The sequence below is a fragment of the Abramis brama genome, assembly GCF_963993115.1.
Source record: "Abramis brama genome assembly, chromosome: 6".
NCBI lineage: Eukaryota > Metazoa > Chordata > Actinopteri > Cypriniformes > Leuciscidae > Abramis > Abramis brama.
Window position 1 is genome coordinate 45,747,555 of NC_139968.1, and position 27,181 is coordinate 45,774,735.

Below are 27,181 nucleotides of genomic sequence, written 5' to 3' on the forward strand. Positions count from 1 at the left end.
TACTTCTGGAAAATCAAAGCTGAACATTGTCCTGTGTGGATATAATACAACACACAAGAACTCAGTGTCTAAAATATTTCGAGGGGTAACGAGTAAACCTCAGAACGAGATGAGCAAAGTGTGTGAGAAGAGAGAGGGGAAGATTCATGGACGGCAGATTACTGTAATACAGCTTCCAGCTCTCACTCGGCTCTCAGAGGAGGAAGTGATGCGGGAGACTCTCAACTGTGTGTCTCTCTGTGATCCTGGAGTTCATCATTTCATCCTCGTTACTCCTGTCGGTTCACTGACTAATGAAGACAAAGCAGAAATGGAGAAGATTAAAATAATATTTAACTCTAATGAGCACTTCATGGTGCTTTTCATTACTGAACTCACTGCTGACCGAAGTGTGTCAGATTTTGTAACATCCACAGAATCGCAGAGCGTCGTGAGTCTCTATGGGAGTTGGTACAGTATGATGGGGTTAAAGGATGATAGAAACTCCGGAGAGATCTCAAATATTCTGGATTGTATAGAGAACATGAAGACTGAACCCTATTCACTTCAGATGTATATGAGAGCTCCAGAGAAGAGAGTCAGAGATGAACTAGAGGAGAAACTGAGTGTGAGAGATAATGAAATCAAAGAGTTACAGGAGAAGATCAAGACACTGGGTGAGTGAATTAATTTACTTTTCTGAATAAAGCATATGTGTGAGAATACAGTAATAAGCTTACATGTTATTACAGTACAGTACCATACATTGAAAAACACCCTTTACCAATTTCAAGGAGAAAAAAATTGACTAAAAAATATAATCTAAATGAATTAAGACAATTATTCATTAACTCTTTGTGACAGAGAATAACAGTCACTAATGTGTCTCAAAGTATAGTATGTTGAAAAGAGTATGTCAGAAGTCCCGGGATGGTCTACTATTTCCAGTAGATTTTGGAAGTGTGGATCCGTGTTCACTATAATGGCTAATATTGCACACAACCCACTGTGCTTTGGAGGATTCGGTTCAGAACTACAATCATGGCAGATGTGCATGACCTGACTGACGGTTAGTACAGAGTAGAGATTAAGTTGAGATGTTTAGATAAAGGAGTTTGAGAGACTAATAATCAATGTTTAACCTGATAAAAACATATTTAATGTTATCCATGTTATAATTAATCTGCAACAACAATGTGAACTTTTATAATGATCCTTTTGGCCATTGAATTTTAAATTCAACATTAATCAAAAAATGAGAAGAGTCTCCGCATGAAAGACCCGCGACTATGGTAGGAAATGAAACTAAATGAAATGTGGAGGATGTTAATCGTGACAAGATGATTGACAGGCCAGTTTACGGTGACAGGATGCACATAACTATGTGACAAAGAGCATCTTTTAATGATGAAATATAGGCTATGAAGTAATAGTTTGTCCCAAAGTTTGCCTACTCTTCTGCTACACACTCAAAAGTATGTACTTTTTTCTGAAGAAAAAGTACATACATTTAGGGCATAGTATGAGTAGGCAAATTGGGACTACAAATTGAGCATGGCTTTGTTCCTTAATTAATCAGCCATTTAAATGAATTGGAATCATTCATTAAAGTGAATGATTCAATGACTCACTCATTAAGACAGTGACTTACTACTGGCAGTTTTAGTTTCACAATTAAGAGTATCATTTAATTTCTTTTCCAAAAAAACATTTCATATTTCAATATCAATTTTAATAAAATCTATGTTTTTATAAAGTAGCATTTAATGAGCTTATAAAAAGCTTATTACACAGCTCTCTGGAATTCTTGATTCTGTTTTGTTAAATGTTTCTGAATAAAAGCTGCTCATCAGTCATGACCTTAGACTGTAAAAAAAAATGAATGATGAACTGCAGTTTAAGTCACTTCAGTGTTAGATTCAAGAGAGAGATTGGAAGGTTGCCGCTTGGTCGTGACTCATTATTGTTTTGCGTATACAGTAGTGGGGCTGCTCTCACATCGCATATCACTCCATGATCTTGGTCATTTCTCACATCAACACAACCAGTTTGCGGAACCTTTAAGCTTATGCACAAGAAAGCTGATAAAATCATTTAAACTCAGTTCAATATTTAATGTATAAATGTATCAATATTTAATGTGAGATTTTTTCCCCAAAATTAACAAGGAGTAGTTAAAAAAACACTTGCTAACGATGTTTATTGGGTACTGATTTCATTATTCTTTACGATATGTATTGTGATTTAAAGGGAATATAATGACTCATTTAGAATATGACTGGGGGGGGGGGAATAAAATTCTTGCATCACAATAAGTGTATTGTGATTGTTAAAACATTTTAGTAGCTAAACTGAATTTTATTAGGTTTAGTGACACCATGTTACAATGTTTACATGGTACAATTTCTGGTAAGCTACGTTTTTTTATTATTACTTGACAAATGTCACGATTTCAATTGAATTAAATTCTTGTGATTTGATTCAAAATTGACTCATTTGGATAAATATTACACAAGATAGGCGTTAATTTTTCTCAAGAAAAAAAACCTAATGCTGTAAACATACAGAGAGCCCTATCAGCTGGTATTATTTAAGGTTAAATATAATGCGTTTTTTTTATTATAATAAGAACTTCATTTAATGATATAAGTAAAAATATAATAAATATGTAATATAGTACACATATTTAGCAAAATACTCTCTACTCTTTTTTTCTAGCCAACCAAAGTGCTATAGTATTTATATATAGTATATTTTTCTTTTCGGTTTACACCTGAGTGCTTGTATAGGATTGGTTAATTGATGTACCACACCCATCTAGGCCAGTGGCCAATGCTTTGAGCTTTGATTCTTTTAAAATCTGTACATCGTTGCCATTGACTGTTTGACTCTGAAGAAGACACATGGGCGTCGAAACGTTAGTCGTTTTGTACCAATAATAAATTATTTAAAACGTTGTGTGCTCCAGTCCTGTTCCTTGGTTCCCTTGGGTTTCCTCTGTTGATTTTTGTGTCCTGTTCCGTGAGCACCAACCAGGCTGAAGCGCAAGTGACTCCTTTCTACTGCTATAGCCCATATTATGGTCATTAAATGGCTTTCCTGAGGTAAATGTTATATGACATACAGTGGGGCAAAAAAGTATTTAGTCAGCCACCAATTGTGCAAGTTCTCCCACTTAAAAAGATGAGAGAGGCCTGTAATTTTCATCATAGGAACACTTCAACTATGAGAGACAAAATGAGAAAAAAAAAATCCAGAAAATCACATTGTAGGATTTTTAATTAATTAATTGGTAAATTCCTCTGTAAAATAAGTATTTGGTCACCTACAAACAAGCAAGATTTCTGGCTCTCACAGACCTGTAACTTCTTCTTTAAGAGGCTCCTCTGCCCTCCACTCGTTACCTGTATTAATGGCACCTGTTTGAACTCGTTATCAGTATAAAAGACACCTGTCCACAACCTCAAACAGTCACACTCCAAACTCCACTATGGCCAAGACCAAAGAGCAGTCAAAGGACACCAGAAACAAAATTGTAGACCTGCACCAGGCTGGGAAGACTGATTCTTCAATAGGTAAGCAGCTTGGTGTGAAGAAATCAACTGCGGGAGCAATTATTAGAAAATGGAAGACATACAAGACCACTGATAATCTCCCTCGATCTGGGGCTCCACGCAAGATCTCACCCCGTGGGGTCAAAATGATCACAAGAACGGTGAGCAAAAATCCCAGAACCACACGGGGGGACCTAGTGAATGACCTGCAGAGAGCTGGGACCAAAGTAACAAAGGCTACCATCAGTAACACACTACGCCGCCAGGGACTCAAATCCTGCAGTGCCAGACGTGTCCCCCTGCTTAAGCCAGTACATGTCCAGGCCCGTCCGAAGTTTGCTAGAGAGCATTTGGATGATCCAGAAGAGGATTGGGAGAATGTCATATGGTCAGATGAACTTTTTGGTAAAAACTCAACTCGTCGTGTTTGGAGGAGAAAGAACACCATACCTACTGTGAAGCATGGGGGTGGAAACATCATGCTTTGGGGCTGTTTTTCTGCAAATGGACCAGGACGACTGATCTGTGTAAAGGAAAGAATGAATGGGGCCATGTATCATGAGATTTTGAGTGAAAACCTCCTTCCATCAGCAAGGGCATTGAAGATGAAACGTGGCTGGGTCCTTCAGCATGACAATGATCCCAAACACACCACCCGGGCAACGAAGGAGTGGCTTCGTAAGAAGCATTTCAAGGTCCTGAAGTGGCCTAGCCAGTCTCCAGATCTCAACCCTATAGAAAATCTTTGGAGGGAGTGAAAGTCCATGTTGCCCAGTGACAGCCCCAAAACATCACTGCTCTAGAGGAGATCTGCATGGAGGAATGGGCCAAAATACCAGCAACAGTGTGTGAAAACCTTGTGAAGACTTACAGAAAACGTTTGACCTCTGTCATTGCCAACAAAGGGTATATAACAAAGTATTGAGATGAACTTTTGTTATTGACCAAATACTTATTTTCCACCATAATTTGCAAATAAATTCTTTAAAAATCAGACAATGTGATTTTCTGGATTTTTTTCTTTCTAATTTTGTCTCTCATAGTTGAGGTATACTTATGATGGAAATTACAGGCCTCTCATCTTTTTAAGTGGGAGAACTTGCACAATTGGTGGCTGACTAAATACTTTTTTGCCCCACTGTAATTGTTCTCCAGCTGTTTTATTGACCTCTTTCTGATTGATCGATATCATGTATGAGGAATATACATTTCGGTATGTTGTAATGTATCTTTCAACAGTGTTCGTGTTTATTTACTAGGGCTGCACGATCCTGGGAAAATATGCGATGTTGTTGAGTATTGCGATAACGATATTTCTTGCGGTATTACATTTCCTAAGAGAAATGCTATTTTTATTATTTTTTTTATTTATCATTTATATATGTAATGATCATACTAAAATAAACAGGTAGGCTAATAGATATTCTTCTGATCTTTAGAAGAATATTTTAGTTTTTCCATAAAGAGTTAATGTTACACATGCAACACTTTGATTAATGGTTGTCTGTGAGACTCCGTTATTGTTACTTGGCATTTTGTCAGCAGTTTTGGTAGATTTGGGCTTACACTTTTTGAAGTCTTCATATATCTCCCTGAGATTGCATTCCAGATGACTGTGGAGATTAGTTTCTTCTCGGTGTGGCCAACATTTTTCGGCACGACTTAGTGACACCGTCACTTAGGTTCACATATGGCGTTTTTTGCATGCAAAATGGAAGCACATTTTTCCAGGCCCGCCTATACCGCGACGAGATGAGAACATCTCAACTTTTCAGAATCCCACAAGCTCAGGCAGGTCATGGTTGCATAGCAACGACAGACTCAAGCGCTTGTGGAAAGAAGGAGAAAACGCTTTCCATGCGTTTTTAGACGCAATATGTGAACGGCCCCTTTCACAGTACCTGGATGCATTTATGACACGCTTTCTCTATTGAAGCCAAAATATTGGCATACTTCAGATGTACAGTTCTCTTTAGGCACAGGTTCTTCGCTGTTGTCATTTTCCTCGCTTGTCTCTAACTCCCGCCATTAGTTTTTATTTTCCACTCTCTGCTCTGAGCCACTAGGCTCCCCTTTGGGCCCGATCTAGCCAATAGCATAATAGCACCTACTGGGGAGGCGGGTATAAAGATAGTAAGACCAATCTGATTGGTCGAATTTGGAGAAACAACCTATGCATGCATGCATCACACAAATGCTTGGCACATAAAATAAATGCAGTTTATTGCACCTCTCTGCGATACGGATATCGCATATACTATTAGTATTATCGCAATAACGATAATTTTTTGATATATTGTGCAGCCCTATTATTTACTATTAGCTAGTAGAGATGATCGGTTCATGTGCCGTTAGGGATCTGTCACGTCACATTTACAAGCGCCAAAACGGTATTTATTGTATGTATTTCGTAATAAAATTGACAGAATCTGAGAGCTGAGATTTTTTTTATCATAAGTAACCTGCTCTGTCTAGTCTGACGGTCTCCGTGTCCTCTTTGCTCTGCGATTTTTCTGTGCATGAGAAAATGGATGAATGGTGTTAGAGTGTGTGAAAAGTGTAAATCGCTTGAGTCTCAAGGTGAATGCGTGAGAGTTGGCAGCTCTGATTCATTGGTGTATAATTTCATAAGCCTGCCTAATACCTAGTAGTGTTGTCACAAAACTGGAATTTCCAACTTTGATACTATACCTTAAAAAATAAAGATATTTGATATTTTTTGATACCACAGGGAAAAATACCATATACTGTATACCGCCATACAGATAATTTGTTATTATCTCATCATTTTTTGGTAATTTGGGTAATTTTGTTGTAATAGCTTACACACAGCACTGGGAGGCTTTATTTAAACTGTGTAACTACATTTATATAAAAAAAACCCCACTACAATAAAGAGACAAATGAAATAAACATGACTAAGTTTTTCAGGTGGGTCTATATATTCAGGTAAGAAATATGACAAAAATTAGAGTCATTAAAGGGGTGGTATAATGCCTCTTCACAAGATGTAAAATAAGTCGCTGATGTCCCCAGTGTGTGTTTGTGAAGTTTTAGCTCAAAATACCCCACAGTTATTTTTATATAGCATGTTAAAGCTTTTTGGGTGTGAGCAAAAGTGCACCGTTTTTGTGTCTGTCCCTTTAAATGCAAATGAGCTGCTGCTCCCGGCACAGTGGGCGGAGCTACAAGTGAACTTTCAAGTACAAAAACTTTTAGGCTTTTATGTTCAATCTGGAGTCAGACAATAGAGAGACTCAAGAAGAAGTGACAACATGTAGAAGCAACAGGACATTTCTGGTTAGTGGATGAATTTATGAAGCTTATGTGTAGTTATCTTCTAGTCATTGATTAGCATATTCTGTCATGATAATCTATAAATCGTGTTGCCTGGGGCGGGGGTTTATGTAAATTTCATGTAATGTGGAATGTTGTCTAGTCCCTACCAGACGTTTGTTGTAGTCCTTGTAGTACGATTTATTTAAAAGAAAATGTCTCCCTTTGCTTTGAACTTTGAGCGTTGTAACTTTGCAGATGTTGTTTATGCTCAAACAGCAACATTACACACTAACTAAAGTTAGAAAAGTCAAATCATAATCAACCACCCCTTTAAATGTAAAATAACACTGGGTTAGGGTTAGTTTTTGTTGTAAAAATTAAATACAGATTAATGCGTACAATTAAAGTTACAAAAGTTATTCAGTCAAGACCAGTGAGTGATTTTCTCTTTGTCTTTTGTTCATTGATTACCTTAACAGACAGCAGCAGGTTTATTAGACTGCTGTCACTTTAAGAGTTTATGCACAGATCCAATATACTGCATTTATACATGCATTTTCTCACAACTATTTACATTTCAAAACGTACTTGGTTACCTAATGTAACCTCGGTTCTCTCTAGAAGAGGGAACGAGTATTGCGTAAGTAGCTTACGCTTCGGGAAAGTTCTCTTTCTTCGAGATCTGAAGCCAAAAAAATTATCCTTAATTTTGCATTTATTGTCAACGCAGTGCAGCAGCAGGCAGACCGAAGCAAGCTGTATAAGCGTGCTCATTGGCTGCCAGGCGGCAACTGCTTAAGCCTATCAGTGAGCCCGGTGTGACGTCACACCCAATGAGGGCGCTTCGCGCCCTCCACACCCTTCTAACCGTCAAGAAGGGTGTGGCCAGTGTGTATATATTGCGGGCTCACAGGCTGAACTCTGGTTTTCATAGTCTGAAGCGCAAAAGCTCGTGGCGCGTCACGGCAGGTTACACAATACTCGTTCCCTCTTCTAGAGAGAACCGAGGTTACATTAGGTAACCGAGTACGTTCTCTTACGAGAGGTTCTCTCGTATTGCGTAAGTAGCTTACGCTTCGGAAACCCATTGTCAACGCCGTGCGCGCCGAGCATCCAACACATGAATCCCAGGGAGACCGGGGAAAAACATAGCGTTGAAACAGGTGGCCGGTGGGGCCAATGCCTGTACCAAGCACTTCACTTCACATAAATGATAGAGCGGCATAGCCGGTCTGTATACATGAGTGTAAATGGTGTGGCCGGCAGCGCGGGCCCACACAGTGCATAAACACGTATAGGGAAAGGGAATAGAGCAGAAACACTGGTCTATTTGTGGAAAGAATCCTTCCCCTGGTGCCAACCAGAAAATTAACCAGTATGTGGACATAGTCTGCACTTATACTGATAACAGTGTAGCCTGCAGGGCGGGAACTTCCAGGTTATAAAACCTCACGAATGTAGATGGGGAGGCCCAGCCCGCCGCCATACAAATATCGTGAATAGAAATTCCGCTGGACCAGGCCCACGAAGAGGCCATGCCTCTAGTGGAGTGGGCTCTGACACCCAAAGGACACTGCAGGTGTTTGGAGGCGTAAGCTGCTGCAATCGCGTCCACTATCCACCTGGACAGGCTCTGTTTCGAGGCGGCGAGACCCTTGGTGCGTCCGCCAAAAGAAACAAAGAGCTGCCTGAAAGCGGCGGAGCGCGTGATATAAACTCTCAGTGCCCTAACAGGGCATAGGAGGTTATCACTGTCCCCGTTATCGGATATTGGCAGAGCCGAGAGGGAGATGATTTGTGCCCTAAAGGGGGTACCAATCGCTTTGGGAACATACCCGTGTCTCGGTCTGAGAATGACTTTAGAGTCATTCGGTCCGAACTCAAGACATGCAGGGCTAATAGATAGCGCGTGCAGGTCCCCCACGCGTTTTACTGAAGACAGAGCTATCAGAAAAACGGTTTTGAGTGAAAGGTACTTAGGATCCACAGATTCAAGCGGTTCAAAAGGAAAAGCCTTCAGGGCCTCCAGGACCAAGGACAGATCCCAAATAGGAACCGAGGGGGGCCGCGGGGGATTCATCCGCCTGGCTCCTCTGAGGAAACGGATAATAAGCTCATTCCTTCTGATTGCCTGGCTGCTCGTCGTCTCAGCGAACGCTGCAATAGCCGGCACATACACTTTGAGCGTGGAAGGGGACCTACCCTTTTCCAACAGCTCCTGTAGGAAGGAGAGCACTTGCGGAACCCCACATGTGCGTGGATCAAAGCTCTTAGTAGCGCACCATTTAGAGAACACAGACCACTTAGACGCATAGAGCCGTCTCGTGGAGGGAGCTCTAGACTGTGTGATCGTGTTCACGACCCCTTCTGGCAGGTCAACGGATATCCGTTGATTACCCATGCATGCAGAGACCACCGCTCCAGATGGGGATGCCAGATTGACCCACCGGCTTGAGAGAGGAGATCCTTCCTCACCGGGATCGGCCATGGGGGTGAGTGCGACAGCCTCACCAGCTCTGGGTACCAAATCTGGTTCTCCCAGCGCGGGGCTATAAGGAGCACTGGGTGCTGTGTTTCCCTGATCCTTGTTAAAACCTGAGGTAACAGGGAGATCGGGGGAAAAGCGTACAGCGGGAGGCTGGGCCAGGTCTGGGACAGCGCGTCCTCGCTTTTCGAGAAAAATATCGGGCAGTGAGCGTTGTCTTTCGACGCAAAAAGGTCGACCTCCGCCCTGCCGAATAGGCGCCAGAGGAGCTGGACTGTCTGAGGATGCAGGGACCAATCTCCCGGGGGAATGATGTCCCTGGACAGTCTGTCTGGTCCCACATTCAAGTGGCCCGGCACGTGCGCGGCTCTCAGCGAGCGCAACGAGCGGTGAGCCCACACGAGAAGGCGTTCTGTCAGTTTGCACAGGCTCTTGGATCTGACACCGCCCTGTCGGTTCACATAGGATACCACTGACATGTTGTCCGAGCGGACTAACACATGGTGATCCCGTATGAATGGGAGGAAGCGCTTGAGCGCGTTCTCGACCGCTATCATCTCCAAACAATTTATGTGGAGGCATTTCTCCTGGTCCGACCACAGGCCAAATGCCGGCTTGCCCTCGAAAAGAGCGCCCCAACCTGAGGTGGAAGCGTCCGTCGAGATAACTTTGCGGCGCGAGACGGCTCCCATTGTCACTCCCCGCTGGTACCAGTCGGCCGCTAACCAGGGCTTCAGTGCTGAAACGCTGCTCTGAGTCACTCTGATTCGAATGCCGCCGGAAGCCCAGGCTCTGTGAGGCACTCAGGCGTTCAACCAGCGTTGAAGCGGGCGCATACGCAATAGACCCAGCTGAAGCACTGCTGCAGCTGAGGCCATGCAACCCAGCATCCTCTGAAATGTCTTTAGAGGAGCGGTGCTGCCCGACCGGAAGGAAGCGGCCAGGCGTCGAATGCAGCGCGCGCGCTGTGTCGACAGACGGGCCGTCATTGCCACAGAGTCCAGTTCCAAACCCAGAAAGGAGGTTGAACGACTGGGCACCAATGAGCTCTTGGTCCAGTTGACCGTAAGCCCCAGGCTTTCCAGGTGGCTGAGGAGCACTGTTCTGTGAGCGATGAGCTCGGCCTCTGACTGTGCTAGAATCAGCCAATCGTCCAAATAATTCAAAATCCGCATTCCCCGACCTCTCAGGGGAGCGAGAGCCGTGTCCATGCACTTCGTGAATGTACGGGGTGCTAGAGACAGGCCGAATGGTAGGACGGTGTATTGATATACCTGACCGTCGAAGGCGAATCTCAAGAATGGCCTGTGACGGGGTATTATCTGGATCTGAAAGTATGCGTCTTTTAGATCGAGAGAGATAAACCAGTCCCTCGGGCGAATTTGCGCGAGGATCTGCCTGGTTGTGAGCATTTTGAACGGTCTTCGCATGAGAGCTTTGTTCAAATATCTCAGATCCAAAATCCGTCCTTCTTGGGAACGAGGAAATAACGGCTGTAAAAGCCCGACTCGCTCATAGAAGGGGGAACCGGTTCTATAGCCCCTTTGCACAGAAGTGTCGCTATTTCTGCTCGAAGCAGATGTGCTACTTCCCCATTCACTCTCGTCTCGGTACGCGCTTGAAAGCACGGGGGCGGCGAGCGAACTGCAGAGTATAGCCCTGTTTTACTGTGTTTAGCACCCATTCTGATGCACCTGGGATAGCCTCCCACGCTTCTGCGTGTGCAGCCAGGGGCAGGATGGCCTCCGGGCTCTGATCGCCGCGTATCGCGGGCTTGAGAGCTCGAAACGGAGGGGCGGGTGCAGCGCGCGCACTCTCTGTGCTTAGACACGGCGGATCGCACACAGCGATAACTGGCCGTTTTACACGTGGTGTCCCGGTGGCTTTGGACGGGGAACATACAGCGTGAGGCGCGACGCGCGAGGGCGGCGTCGGGGGCGAAATGTTCGTTAGTATGTGTGAGCGCAGGGCTGTTCGCAGTAACCGTGGCAACGGGGACTGACAGGACATGAAGCTTTAACGGTGGTCCGGCCGCAGCGGGACACAGCCGTCGCTTCTTTCCTCGGGCTAGGAGGTCTTAGCGGGCTCCGGTTTCACCGTAATCCTCTGCCGGGGTCCCCGGGGAGGAGGCGGTCTGTTTCGGCTGGAAGAGCGCGATCTAGGGCGGCCGCCCTGTCGTCGCTGCGATGACGGAGGTCGAGCTGGACGCTGGGTGGAACTTTGCGCAGGCTGGTCGCGAGGACGGCGTGCAGCAGAGCTAGAGCGTCGAGGCAGGAAGAGATTCATAGCCTGTGTAGTCTTCTGTACCTCCGAAAAACGGTCAACGATCTCGCTAACCGCTGGGCCGAACAGGCCGGTGGGAGAGAGAGGGGCGTTGAGAAACACCGCGCGCTCAGACTCTCTCATGTCGGCGAGCGTCAACCAGAGATGCCTCTCTGTAACGGTCAGAGAAGCCATGCACCGTCCGATGGCCTGGGCAGCGGATTTCGTAGCGCGAAGGGACAGGTCCGTCGCGCTTCTCAGATCCGTAATGGAAGCAGATTCCAGACCTTTCTCGTCCATATCACGGAGGAGATTGGCCTGGAGAATCTGCAGCACGGCCATGGAGTGAAGGACAGAAGCAGCTTGACCGGCGGCGGAGAAAGCGCGGCCGACAAGGGCTGATGTGGTCCTGCAGGGCTTAGACGGGAGGGCAGCCTTTGAGCGCCAACGAGAAGGCGGGCAAAGGTGCGCTGCTACCGCCTCTTCCACAGGGGGAATGGCATTATACCCCTTCTCAGCGGCGCCGTCAACCTGTGAGAGCGTCGATGAGGCGTGTGAAGAGACCCTCGCGGAAACTGGTGCATTCCATGACTTAGAAAGCTCGCTGTGGAGCTCAGGCAGGAAAGGCGTGGTTCTGGAAGCTGGCGATCGGCGGCGGCGATGGAGAAAGCAGCCGTCGAGCCTGTTTGGTGCTGGCTCCTTAGGAGGAGACCACTCGAGGCCTAACTGGTCAACAGCCCGGGTAAGGAGGCGCAAAAGCTCCGCGTCCTCGCCCGCTCGAGAACGGCCAGAATCCTGGACTGTAGAGGAGGCGGTGGACCAGTCCTCGCTGTCAGACGCCAGGATGGAGCAGCTGTCAGCGGCACGTCCATCAGACTCATCCGCCTCGTCCCCTGAAACGGCGGCGGCGCGGGCGAGAGCCGGCGGTTGAGCGGCCGGGAGGGGGGGCGGAGAGGGCGAGAGAGAAGCTCGAGGGAGAGGTTCCGGCGAGCTTCTGAACGCCGCATCGGTCTCCGGTGGTCGCTGCGAGCGGCGCTTTTTCTTGCGCGGCCCAACAGGGACATGCGGAGCGACAGCCTGGTCAAAAACCTCAAGTCGAGCCCGCAGGGTCGACATTGAGAGTTCTTCGCACTCAGGGCAGCCGCCCGTAGAGAGTGCGGCGGCGGCGTGATCGCGGCCCAGGCAGAGAGCGCAGATGAGATGGCGGTCTCCGTTGCTGAGCGGGGCGCGGCACGAACCGCAGGAGAAACGAGGCATTTTGATAAAAACGCCTCGCGCTCTTTTAGAAGAGAAAGTGCGTGTCGCAGGGCGAACACACACAACACAGAATAAGCAGAGAAAAAAGGATATGTCGCCGGATAGCGTAGCAGGCACGGATGGCTGAAGGCGGCGAAGGTGGCCGGCTTCCTCAGGCGCTGTCCTAGGCTTGCTGGTCGCTGGTTTCAACGGCGGCGGCTTCTCAAGATCCAGCGTTGCGAAGAGCTTCGCTGAAGACAAGAAAATCAGAGTTCAGCCTGTGAGCCCGCAATATATACACACTGGCCACACCCTTCTTGACGGTTAGAAGGGTGTGGAGGGCGCGAAGTGCCCTCATTGGGTGTGACGTCACACCGGGCTCACTGATAGGCTTAAGCAGTTGCCGCCTGGCAGCCAATGAGCACGCTTATACAGCTTGCTTCGGTCTGCCTGCTGCTGCACTGCGTTGACAATAAATGCAAAATTAAGGATAATTTTTTTGGCTTCAGATCTCGAAGAAAGAGAACTTTCCCGAAGCGTAAGCTACTTACGCAATACGAGAGAACCTCTCGTAAGAGAACTGACTTTTACATGAATACCTTGCCAGATGGGCATTTTGACATAATTTTCTAACTATTTGACCGTTTAAGCACAATAAGCCACAGTTTGGTATTCGTGAGCTGTTTAAGATGCAGCTTTATATAGATCAGTGGTGTGTGCGCTTTAACCTACAGAAATTACTAAAATTATGCGTAATACAAGCACTATCCAACCGAAGCAAACGAGACGAGTGAATGAGATGAGGGTCATTCAGCGAGAGGTGTGTCAATTTGTGTGTCAATTCATCGTTAGAGAAAAGAGAGCGAAAGATAGCAAGATAGCACAGCTGGTATCGGTGTATCGGTACTGCAACGAAGGAGTATTGGAACAGTTTCAGATATTTCAGGTTGAACCATATCGAAATATCGATATTTTTGACTAATACCTAGGTAGACGTACCTTATTGGTTTTTGTGGTTTTGGGGGAAGGGTGAAGAGAGAGAGCAGAGGCAAATGTGGAAAGGTATGTGTGTTCAAGGGCATTGCTGTACGTGTCAGAGAATCACGACTGATTGTTTAATTTACTTTGAATAGCACAAAAGAATGGAAAGTAGTTTATTCAGCAGATTGCTGTTTAATATGATTGGTTTTCCCAAAAGTTTTTGTTGGCCGGAAGAGAAAAGATGGGTAACACTTTACTTGAAGGGGTGTGCATAAGACTGACATGACACCGTCATAATCATGACATGACACATGTCATGAATATGAAGGAGGTTTTATGCATGTTTATGACAACTGTCATTAAGTGTCATTCGCTCAATTATGACATTTTTAATGCAAATATGACATTGTGTGAGATGTCTTTGTTATGGCAACTTGACTTTACTAAGACAACACAACCTGTCATAAATATGTCATAAACATGACATAGCAGATTAATTATCAAACTTAAGAAACCACTTAGCTTTATGGGTTAACATTTCATTAAACTGTCATGTGGTTGGTTTTGACATTGGCTGTCATGAGGCCATTATAACATTTTAATGACAAATTAAATTTGTACCACTGTAGTTGAGGTCAAGAAAAACATTCATGACACAGTTATAATGGCCTCATGACAGCCAATGTCAAACCAACCACCTGACAGTTTAATGAAATATTAACCCATAAAGCTAAGTGGTTTCTTAAGTTTGATAGTTAATCTGCTATGTCATGTTTATGACATATTTATGACAATTTATGTTGTCTTGGTAATGTCAAGTTGTCATGACAAAGACACTGACAGGTTATGATGTATTGTTTTATGTCAAGTTGTCATAACAAAGACATCTCACACAATGTCATATTTGCATTAAAAATGTCATAACTGAGCGAATGACACTTAATGACAGTTGTCATAAACATGCATAAGACCTCCTTCATATTTATGACATCTGCCATGTCATGATTATGAAGGTGTCATGTCAGTCTTATGCACACCCCTTCAAGTAAAGTGTTACCAACAAAACAGTGGCCATATATATATTAATACTGAAGTTCTCTATTGAATACTATTGTATATTAATAGAACTTCAATATTAATATATACGGTCACTATTTTGTATATATTAATGTGAATAGCGGTGATACTGAGGAGCTGCGGGACTGGCCACCTAGGTAGTGCCCTGAATCGACAGGGATCGGTGAGAAGGCACAGACACACTCCCAGTGACAAACTGTGTAAGCGATTTAAGTTTTCTACTAGGGAGGACCTGGGAGTTAACGTACCACATTTAAAGTTTGTTTTACTCTTCGGAGTGAAGGCACCAATTATTTATTTATTTTCGTGGCCACAACGCACGCGAGCAATGGTACAGGCCTGCAAAGAGGGGTGAGCGTGATTGTGTGTCTGTGTGTGACAGGGCCCATTCGAGTTAATGTGTTTATCTGTAACTTTATTATTGCAATAGGATTTTCTTAAAGGGGTGGTTGATTATGATTTGACTTTCCTAACTTTAGTTAATGTGTAATGTTGCTGTTTGAGCATAAACAACATCTGCAAAGTTACAACGCTCAAAGTTCAAGGCAAAGGGAGACATTTGCTTTTAAAGAAATTGCTTTTTAAGGACTACAACGAACGGCTGGTAGAGACTACATGACATTTCTCCCGGGTTAATGACATCACCAACCCTAAAATTTACATAAACCCCGCCCCCGGAACACGATTTATAGATTATCAAGACAGAATATGCTAATCAATGACTAGAAGATCACACATCAGATTAATAAATTCATCAACTACCGTTCAGAAATGTCCTGTTGCTTCTACATGTTGTCTCTTCTTCTTGAGTCTCTCCATCTTTGTCTGACTCGTTTGAACATAAAAGGCTAAAAGTTTTTGAAATTGTCAGTGCATGTGTGTGTGTGAGGTAAAAGGACACAAGCTCTTGAAGCTCCGCCCCCTGTGCCGGGAGCAGCAGCTCATTTGCATTTAAAGGGACAGACACAAAACGGTGCATTTTTGCTCACCCTCAAAAAAGGACAAATTTAACATGCTAAAAATATCTGTGTGGTATTTTGAGCTAAAACTCTGGGGACATCGGAGACTTATTTTACATCTTGTGAAAAGGGCATTATACCACCCCTTTAAGAAAAGTATGATTTATTATTTCTATTCTGAAAAGGGTATTGAATATAAAGTTAAATTGTTTTCATTGTGCATTTAGAGTAGTCATTTATTGTTTATTTACATCTGTCTGGTTTAATTTTTCCCATTTAAATTCAGTTTTGCTTTAATAAGTACAGTGATTGTTTATTCTAAGTGGTCTCAGTAAGTTTACCACTGTCAGGGTTATGCACTGTCTAGTTTGCGATTGAGTTTTAGTTCAATCCTCATTGTTTTCTGTGTGCCTAATCAGTTGCCAGGTGTTGTGTGTTACTTTAACGATCTCTGTGTGTATTTACGCCCTCAGTTTACTCAGTTCTGTGTTCCGTGTCGTCTATGTAACGTAGTTGTGGTTTTCCCCTGAGCTTCTCCTGTGTTCATCTGTGGATTATATTCAAGTGACAACTACTGGTTAACTGAAGTTATACATATAGCATGGGTAAAAGAGTAAACTGAACATTTCTATTGTGTTGTTATTAATTCACATTGACATTAAATGCACAGTTATAGTTAACAGAAATTGTGTAGTAGTGTGTCAGAGGTTTTAAGAGAGGTCCCTTATAATTAGTCAAGAGACTGTAAAGTGCCCGTCAGTGTTAATTTTGACAGCCATTTTTGATTTAGTCTTAAGAGCCGTTCACACCAAGAACGATGACTATAATGAAACTATATTTGCGTCCACACCAACAAACGATTACGTTCTGTTTATTCTAAGCTTGTGCTCTGCAGTTTTCAAAGTGTGTACAACGTCATTGAACACGTTTTTGCTGTTCTTGTTGCATTTACAGGCTTTAACCAGCAGATGTCCTCAGCATGCTATGTTTTGAGTGGAGCTAGTGTAATCGATCTAATAATCTAACAACTGATGTAGTCGATATAGTGGAATAAAAACAACAGCTACAATCTTTTACACTGCAACTAAGCAAGACAATGATGTTGAAACGAGCGTTGGATACCTGAGGTAATACTTCTCGTCGTTTATTCAGAGGGTATGAACAATTGTTTTCCATATCCATTTTCTTGAAAAGAAGCTTTACTGTCAAACAGTGGTGGATTTTTCTGGACCTTGGCGATTAACTGCTCCGCAATGTCGTCGGCCATTTTAAATGCACAAGCCTTTTAATTAGAATGGATTCTGATTGGCTGTCAGTGTTTTATCGTTCAACAGCTGGGAAAAATAATCGTTCCGAAAGTGATCCCAACAATATAGTTTTTCTATATCATAATCGTAATAACAGAGGTGTGAACTCTGCTTTTCTTTAATATTGAAAATGATTTTTAGTCTTTATTGTTATCGTCCTTGGTGTGAACGGGCCTTTAGTCTTCATTTTCAGACGAAAATGCTTATTAGTCTAAGTCACATTTTAATCATTTTTGTCTTTCATAATTTAGTCGACGAAAAGTCATTGCATTGTCAACTTTCAGTCAAACTGCAGTTAACAATATTCATTTTGGTAGCTATTTTATATGTAGTCTTTAGGCAAAAATAGTTATAATTTTTCCCTTTAGACCAATTCAATTAAGCTTAAGCTATAACAAATGAGCACAGCTCACACAAAGAAACTCAGTGAACATACACCAGTAAAAATGAATGTGGAGTTTTTATATTTATAACATATGATACAGTTAAGCAACATCACACGACCAAGATTGCGTACCATCACGATTGAAAATATGACACTGATTTCATATGACAGTTCAATGAACAAGCAATTAATATTAAGTCACTTACATTTTAGACACAATATTGACTGTTCCAAACAAAGATCATAGCATACTGCATCTCACCGGAACACATAAGCTGTTTTCACTATTGAATGATTCAGCTTTTTGAACGAATCCTCCCAATAAATGACTCAATGACTCACTCATTAAGATGGTCACCTGCCGTCACCTACTGGTGGTTTAGTTTGTGTTTAAAAGTATCATTCTTTCCAATATTTCATATTTGTATATTCAAAAAATATCTCATAACATTATTTAATGCAGTTGTAATTTTTCAGTGTAACTTATTTAATTTGATTGGTAACAGCCATATAGTTTAATTTATTGATCAAATTTAAGAATTTAAAATGAAAGATAAGGCATATATTTATTGTATAAGATTATATTTAAAAGACAAAAAAAAAAAGATTTTTTACTTGAAAAATTTAATGATTGATTTACTTGTTCGAAGGACAAGCACAGGAAAAAGCTTAATGTCGAGCCATGAGTTATATTTTATATAGTATTATGGTTATGTGCCGAGCCCGAGTATAGTTTTACACATCAGCCCAGTCTATTCTTTAAAGTTAGTGATACGCAGAGTCTGGGTTTTTTGCACATTAATCTGACAATAAATGTGGCACACCCAGTTTTTCTTATGCACACCCAGAGACTATTTTCTGGCTATGCTAGTGCTTTTATAAACACATTATAAAATAATGAATGCTTGAAATAAAAATAAAAATTCAATAGAGAAATATGCAATGATGGTAAAAACGAAGTAATACTTTTAAATGGTCACTGTCTTTATGAGTGAGTCATCGAGTGTCTGTATTTATGAATGGGTCATTGAATCATTGGCTCTCACGATTTGTTCAAAGCCTCAGATTCATTCATGAAACACCCCTGTGTGCTGCAGTTAAGATGTTACTTTCATTGCAACTATTATTTCGTTGCAAAATAGAGCAGAAATACTGACAATACTGTGTTTAAAGTGAACATCACTTAATATTACCCTATGTTTGTTTAACTGTTGTATAAAATCAAAGTCATATTTTAAATCATGTGGATATTCGGGAAGCATTGCATTCTTGCTTGTATATGATCAACATTAAAAACAAGAACTTGCACAGGGTATATTTCTGTGAGAGTTTAAGTCTTAAAGGTGCAGTGTGTAGATTTTAGCGGCACCTAGCAGTTCAACGGCTCAGCCCACCGCTCACCCCTCCCTTTTGAAGAAGCTACAGTGGCCAAAACAAGACAAACATTGTCACTGTTTTTGTACCACAGTCCATTATAAATGACATAATAGATAATAGAAATAGTCAGGTGAGGATCAAGAGTCCTCTCAACATTGTTCTATTAGATAAGCAATCTGCTCAAATCTTACCTAATTGTCTTTTTAGTTTGCCACTGTAGTACTGATAGCCATCTTTGAGTTTGTGGTAAGACGATGAAATGTTTTCAATAGGCATTTAACCTTTGAATTATCAAATTACACCTTTTTGTGCACAGTAGCGAAGCAATACCAACAAATAAGTTACACTTTATTTATGCAAATAGGGTGCCCCGTCTCTGAGAGGTTCTCTGTAAGATGAATGGGCCAGGGAGGGGCTGTCGCAAGGAGGAGTAGTTCGGGGAACCAGGACCGGTTAGGCCAATACGGTGCAACGAGCAAGACCTGCTCCTCGTCCTCCCTGACTTTGCACAGGGTCTGTGCAAGAAGGCTCACTGGGGGAAACGCATAGTTGCGTAGGCCCCAGGGCCAGCTGTGTGCCAGTGCGTCTGTGCCGAGGGTGCCCTCGGTCAGGGAGTAGATCAACTGGCAGTGGGACGTGTCCGGAGCGGCAAACAGATCTACCTGTGTTGTCCCGAAGCCCCTCCAAATCAGCTGGACCACCTGGAGATTGAGTCTCCACTTTCCCAGTAGCACCTGCTGCCGAGAGAGCTCGTCGGCTACACGGTTGAGCAGGTCCGGAATATGAATGACACAAAGCGACCTCAGATGCTTTTGATGTGACTCAGTTGATGTGCCAATGCAGTTGAGGCCCCGTCCACAGACCTGAAGCTGCATGCCCGTTGTACGTGGCCCCCCAGCCGGTTGCAGAGGCATTTGTGGTGACCACAACATGCCTGGACACTTGTTCTAGGGGAACACCTGCCCAAAGAAACGAAGGGTCCGACCATGGGCTGAGAGTTTGGCGACAGTGCGGGGTGATGGAGAAGCGGCCTCATATGAAGCAATTCGAGCGGTGTTGCACATGGGAGCAATGGCTGCCTCCGCAACTTTCGTGAAGACACAGGGTGACAGGGCCAGCCCAAAGGGTAAGAATTTGTACTGAAGAAACGGTCTGTGTCAAGGGAGAATCGAGACATGAAAGTACGCGTCCTTCAAGCCGATCGCTGCAAACCAATCTTGGGGATGGATGCACTAGAAAATGCGTTACTGCGTTAGCATCTTGAACGGCAGCCTGTGAAGGGACCAGTTCAGGACATGCAGGTCCAAGATTGATCGTAACTCTCCACCTTTCACCACTTTCATATCGGCTGGAGTGACCGGCTCGATTGCATCCTTCGCCAGTAGGACTGTGACTGTGCACGGACCCGACTCGGACGCCATAGCGGCCCAAAGTGGGGTCAGAGAGTGTGGTGCAACACGTACCTGCTTCCATCGAGGGGCAGAGTGAGTGTGCGGAGGCGATAGTGCGTCCGGAACACAGTCACTGCTGCTTGCTGGCGATAGAAGAGGGGCCTGAGGGTGACAAGGCATAGTGTCGAGGTGGAGGCAACAGCAGTCCGCCGGGGCAGGAATTTCAGATCTGTCAACATTAATACATTTCTAGACCTGCTCTATCCACTGGCTTCTTGCCTTGTGTGTGTGTATATGTCATGTTTTGTCAGATGTTTGCTTGATTGCTGGTTTGCTGTATTTCGACTGTATTTTTTAACATAATAGGATTTCTTACTAAATGTATTGTACAATTTTTTTATTGTTATATGAAATTTTACTCTTTTTTTTTTTTAGGGTGACTTTTAACATCTGTCCGGGGACTGCAGATGAAAAATAGCCTTCTGGCTAACTCTGGCATATTGGCAGAAATGTTTAATAATATGCACTGTCCCTGTAATAATAATAAATAAAAAAAAAATAAATAAAAAAAAACGCTGATAACCAGCGATTAACTGGTCTGTTGTCTGCGTTGTGTTTTGGTTGGTATGAGAAGAACAAGACAGCATTCGCAGTTTCACCGTTCTTTTATTCCTGATATACAAACAAAAATGTAATCAGCCTCTTAGTGAATGTCGCCTTCGTTAACTCTCTCAGTGCGTTACCAATGCAAAGAGGAATAAATCACAGAACAATAAACATACCTGATATACAAACAAAAATGTAATCAGCCTCTTAGAATTGCATGACGCAATTCATGCACGCCAATGTTCATTGGCTCATTCTGTAGATATTTGAAGATTTCACTTAACATTACATTGCTAAAGTTGGACTAATTTACCTGTCCAGCAGAAAACAGGCAACTTTGCCATCATTTTTAAAACATTTCTCCAGCATATTCCATCTGGAAAAAGCCACACCGATGTTAACGTGCATTGGCTCATTCTGTAGATACTCGAAGATGATAGGGAAACGTTACTTCTTGCGGTGATTATGTCCATTTTGTAGCCAAAGAAACCAAACAACACTTTTCACTTAACGTTACATTGCTAAAGTTGGACTAATTTACCTGTCCAGCAGAAAACAGGCAACTTTGCCATCATTTTTAAAACATTTCTCCAGCATATTCCATCTGGAAAAAGCCACACCGCTGTTAATCCGGGATTATTGCAGTCGTTTGTCCCGACTTCGTCTGGCTATATCATGTTTGCTTTTCTTTGCAGACGAAGACTGACGCTCAGTCGGCTCTTGTGCAAAATAATACGTGTGGTCCTTTATTTGTTCAAATTTCACTACTAATGTTACTACTACTACTTCATTGTGCATCTTCAACGTAGTGACGATGCAAGTTGCCTCTAAAAACAGAACAGTTTATCTTGTAAGGTCTTTATACACCACTCAAAACATAGTTATGTGTATTCTAATGGATTTCTGACAATAGATCCTCATACATTTTACACACTGCACCTTTTAATCGATATCTATGTCTATGTCTAGGTCTGTGTCTATATTTGTTCATGTTAGTAAGTGCTAAATCCCCACTTTTACAAAGGTATATTGTCAAGAATAGCACTAATGTAGTGCAATTTGCTGGTTTGTGTGGATGCAGTGAGTTTTGACTGCAAAAGATATGGTAATTTGATTGGATGGTGTGTATTTATAGCATTTTAAGATTGAGTAGAATTAAATGAACAGCAAAATACAGCAATTTGTTCTCAGATTGAGAACCACTGCTGGAAATCAGCCTGCACTTTGATCGTAGATTTAGTTGGAGTAATCAGCGCAAGAGGCTCATGACAGAACACAGACCGACTGAGACCCCTTCATTTAAGTAGAAAATCTCAAATGAAGACCATTGAACTCCCTGTCGAAGCCACTACCCATTTAACCTGTTTTTACTTGATTTCACAACGATCACATGGGAGAGGTTAGAGCTTTCTCTTCAATGTTTCCACAGGACTAAGTTCAGTTCAGCTAAGACATGAAAGGTTTTTAAAACAGTTAAATTCACAAATTTTAACCTAGTTTATTCCTTTGACAGATCCAGAGGGTGTGAAGCTGAATCTGGTTCTGTGTGGGAGTAACGGATTAATATCCTTCATATCAAACCTGATCCTGAACCAGGGAGACAGAAGATCAGAGCTCAGCTCAGGGTGTGTGAGGAGAGACGTGGAGCTTCATGGACGTCTGGTGTCTCTGGTGGAGCTTCCAGCTCTGTTCAACACTCAGATCTCAGAGGAGGAAGTGATGCGTCAGACGCTCCGCTGTGTGTCTCTCTGTGATCCTGGAGTTCATGTGTTCATCCTCATCATTCCTGATGCTCCACTTAATAATGAAGACAGAGCAGAAATGGAGAAGATCCAGAAGATATTCAGCTCAAGAATCAACAAACACACCATGATCCTCATATACCAGAATTCAGAAGACAGGACAGCAGAACTGAATGAAGAAACACAGTCTGTCATTGAAAGTTTTGGAGGACGACATAATTTCATTGAACCCGACACACAAGTGTCCATGTTAATGGAGAAACTAGAGCAGATGGTGGAGGCAAATAATGGAGTTTGTTTCTCTACAGAGACTTTGTTGGATGCACAGATGGAAAAACTGCAGACATTTGAAGAAATTAAGACAAAAATCCATTCATTAGAGACGTGGTTTCAGTCAAAAGGTAATGATCAGAAAATCTGCAGGGATTAAACACATTTTCATGGCTGCAAAGGTTTACAAAGATATGTCAGAAAAACATTACATGCAGAGTTCAGAGAAAATAATATGATTGGCACATGATGCTTCAGTATAAATTATACACAATATTCTCTGATGACCTGGATGATGAACAATCTAGACTTAAAATTCAATATACTGTTTTAAATTTTTATTTGATCTATCTTTAGATTCCAGAGAAAGAGCAGATGATCTGAGGATTGTGCTGCTGGGAAAAACTGGAGTTGGGAAGAGTGCAACTGGAAACACCATCTTAGGAAGAGAAGCATTTAAATCAGACACATCTCATGAATCTATTACTAAAGAGTGTCAGAGAGAAAGAGCTGAAATCAACGGCCGACACGTTACTGTGATCGACACTCCAGGACTGTTTGATACTGAACTTACTAATGAGGAAATCCAGAGAGAAATCAGCAACTGCATCTCCATGATCCTGCCTGGACCACATGTGTTTCTCCTAATGATACCAGTGGGACGATTCACTCAAGAAGAAGCAACAGCAGTGAAGATCATCCAAGAGACATTCGGTGAGAAATCTTTAATGTTCACTATTGTGCTCTTCACCAGAGGAGACGATCTGAAGAACAAAACCTTTGAACAATGGCTTGGAAAACCTGGATCTGTGATCAGAAACCTGATTGAAGCGTGTGGAAACAGATTCCATGTGTTCAATAATAATCAGACTGGAGACCCAACACAGGTGTCTGATCTACTGCAGAAGATAGACGACATGGTGAAAGAAAACGGAGACAGTTACTACTCATGTAAGATGTTCAGAGAGATGGAAAGAGAAATACAAGAAAAACAGATGGAGATCCTAATGGAAGAAGTGGAAAAACTGAACAGAGAGAAAGAAGAACTGATGAAGAAACACAAAGAAGAGAAAAAGAAGATGAAGATGATGATGGAGGAAGAAATACAAAATCATTACAAAGAGAGCAAGACAAGAGAAGAGGAGTTTAGAAAGAGAGAAGAACAATATAAAAGGGATATTAAAGAAAGAGAGGACGAAGAGAGAAAGATGCGAGAGGAGATGAAGACAGAACGAGAGGAGATGAAGAGAGAACGAGAGGAATGGGAGAAACAGAAACAAGAGGAAAGACAAAGAAGAGATGAAGAGGATGAGAGAAGGAGAAAGAAAGAACAGGCAATGAGGGATGAATATAATCAAGAGAAAGAGAGATTGAAGATGATGATAGAGGAAGAAAGACAGACTCGAGATAAAGAAAGAAAGAGAAGAGAAGAGGAGGATGAGAGAAGGAGAAAAATAGAACAGGAAACATGGGATGAATATTATCAGAAACTCAAAAGAGAGAGAGAAAGAAGACTGAGAGAGAAAGAAGATCTTCAGTTCATACATGAAGAAGAGATGAAGAGAGTGAAGATGAAGATGGAGGAAGAAAGACAGAATCAAGATGAAGAGAGAAAGAGAAGAGAAGAGGAATATATAAAAAGAGAAGAACAATATAGAAGGGATATTAAAGACATAGAGGATCAAGAGAGGAAGATACGAGAGGAGATGAAGAGAGAACGAGAGGAATGGAACAAACAGAAACAACAGGAAAGACAAAGAAGAGAGGAAACACATAATACAGACACACACCCTCAAGGTCAGAATTATAAATATGGCTGTGAAAATAAATCTGCATCGTTTATCCTTTTGATATTTTTTTTTTAAATCACAAAAAATGTATTTAATCTATTTATCATTATTATTATTATTTTAAACACAGGGAATATTCAGGGAAGAGAGTAACCTACACTTTATTTAATAGGTTGGTAAGAGACCTGGATAATGGATTGAGTGGGGGGTTGAACCAAAAAACGTTGAGAACCACTGAGATGGACTGTAAATAGTTTAAATTTTAGATTTAAGTTTAACATTAGTTGCTCAGGGTCTCACATTGATTAAGTTGTTATTAATCTCTAAACCCTATTATTGTCATTTTCAGTTAACGGAGATTCATCATCAAATCCGGGATGTTTGAGAATCTTGCTGTTTGGGAGGAGAGGAAATGGAAAGAGCGCCACAGGAAACACTATCCTCGGAAACAACCAGTTTCACAGTGAAGCCAGGAAACGTTTGGTGACCACTACTTGTAAGAAGGGAGATGTTGAAGTTGATGGTAAATCAGTAGCTGTTGTTGATACTCCAGGACTCTTTGACAGCTCACTGACAAAAGAGCAAGTGGTTGAAGAAATGATGAAGTGTGTTTCACTGTCCGCACCTGGACCTCATGTGTTCATCATTGTGTTGAGTTTGGGAAGAATCACTCAAGAGGAGAGAGACACTTTAGACGTGATAAAGATGATCTTTGGCCCAAAAGCAGCAGATTTCAGCATTGTTCTCTTCACTAGAGGAGATGCTCTGAGAGGACAAACAATAGAAGAATATGTAGAGAAAAGTAAAAATGCTGAACTCAAGAAACTGATCAGAGAATGTGGAAACAGATTCCTGGCTTTTAACAACAGAGAAACACAAGACCGGAAGCAAGTTACTGAGCTGTTAAAGAAGATAGAAGAGGTGAAGAAATCTAATGAGGGCCGATACTTCACTAATGAGATGTTTGAGGAGGCAGCGATCTCCACTGAAAAGAGAAGGAAAATTCTAGAAGAGAATGAGAGAAAAAATCAGGCTCAAGTTGAAGAATTAGAAGCCAGATATGACCTGGAAATCAAACTCATGAGAAAGAGACTGGAGGAGAAGAAACTAAAGATAGATGAGGAGAGAGTGAGGCTGAAGAACAAGTTCAGAGGACAAGAGGAAACACTGAGGAGAGAGTTTGAGGAGAAAGAAAAATCAGACCAGAAGAAACAAGAGGAGGAGGATCAGAAACGATCAGAAGAGGAAGAACAGCGAAGAGCTGAATATGATCAAACAATAGATGAGATGGAGAGAGAGATTGAAAATAACAGATTACAGTATGAAAAAAAGCAAAAAGAAAGAGAAGAGGAAGATAAGAAGAGAGAAGAAGATTATAAAAAAGCTCAAGAAAAGATGAAAACTGAGCAGGAACACATCATGGCAGAGTTAAGAAGAAAACAGGAAGAGGAGATAAAAAAGAGAGATTTAGAGGAACAAATGAAGAAGGGACAAGAAGTGAAAGAGAGAGAAGAGTGGATGAGAAAAATAAAAGAGGAAGGGAAAGAGGGAATTAAACAACAGCAGAGAAAATGGGAGGAAGAGAAGAAACAACAGATGACAGAACGAGAGGAAGAGGAAATAAAGATAAAAGCGAGACACAAGGAACAACTGAGAGAAAAACAGGAAGAACTGGAGAATATTAGAGAGAGATTTGAAACTGAAAGAGAAGAAGAACGGATGATAGAGGAGGAGAGAGAGAAACAGATAAGAGAGAGAGAAGAAAAAAAGAAAGAATATGAAGACAAGAAAACTGAAATGAAGAGACGTTATGAGCAGCTGGAGGGAGAGAGAAAAGAGGAGTGGAAGAGGAGAAAACAAGAGGATGAAGAGAGACGAGGGGAGAAGAGAAAGAGATGGGAGAAAATGATGGAGGATCTGAAACGAGAGCAAGAAGAAGAGATCAAGAGAAGAGAAAGAGAGGAGAGAGAAATAATAAAAACAAAAGAAAAAGAGTGTGAAGAAATGAAACAGAAGCATGAAGAGGAAATCGAGAAGATGAAGAAGAAACATCAAGATGAAGCCAGAAAACAAGAAGAAGAATTGAATGATTTCAGTGAGAGAAAAGAGCAGCAGGTTCAGGAGCTCAAAGAGAGGCTTGAACAACTATATAAAGAGAAAAATAGATCGGGGTTCAATCTTATTATTAAAGGCGTTGGGAGAATGTTATGGGGCTAAAAATGACCCATTCCCATAACACAATCACGATGGAGAACATGCTTAACACACAAACACATACAGAAATGAAAGGGTTAAATCACACTTAATACACTAAGCATGCTTACACACACACACACACACATACACACACATACACATGCACACACATTTTGTTCTAACACTCTAAAAAATAATTCAGCGGTTTAGAAAGTAAAACGGTATTATTTAACTTTATCAACTTAATAAAGTCTCCGAATATCATTTACTTGATGGTTTGAGTTGAACAAACCAAAATAATTGAC

At 42.2% G+C, this 27,181-nt stretch overlaps 1 protein-coding gene across 1 annotated transcript; it reads left to right on the top strand.

The window, feature by feature from the left end:
* LOC311085320 (uncharacterized protein) lies at positions 1–26,958 on the top strand. Its single transcript, XM_084117795.1, has 4 exons — positions 1–656; positions 22,392–23,021; positions 23,248–24,687; positions 25,030–26,958. Exons 1-4 carry the CDS (start codon positions 110–112, stop codon positions 26,895–26,897), a joined length of 4,485 nt encoding a protein of 1,494 aa, XP_083973921.1. The 5' UTR covers positions 1–109; the 3' UTR covers positions 26,898–26,958.
* Positions 26,959–27,181: the final 223 nt, after the last annotated feature.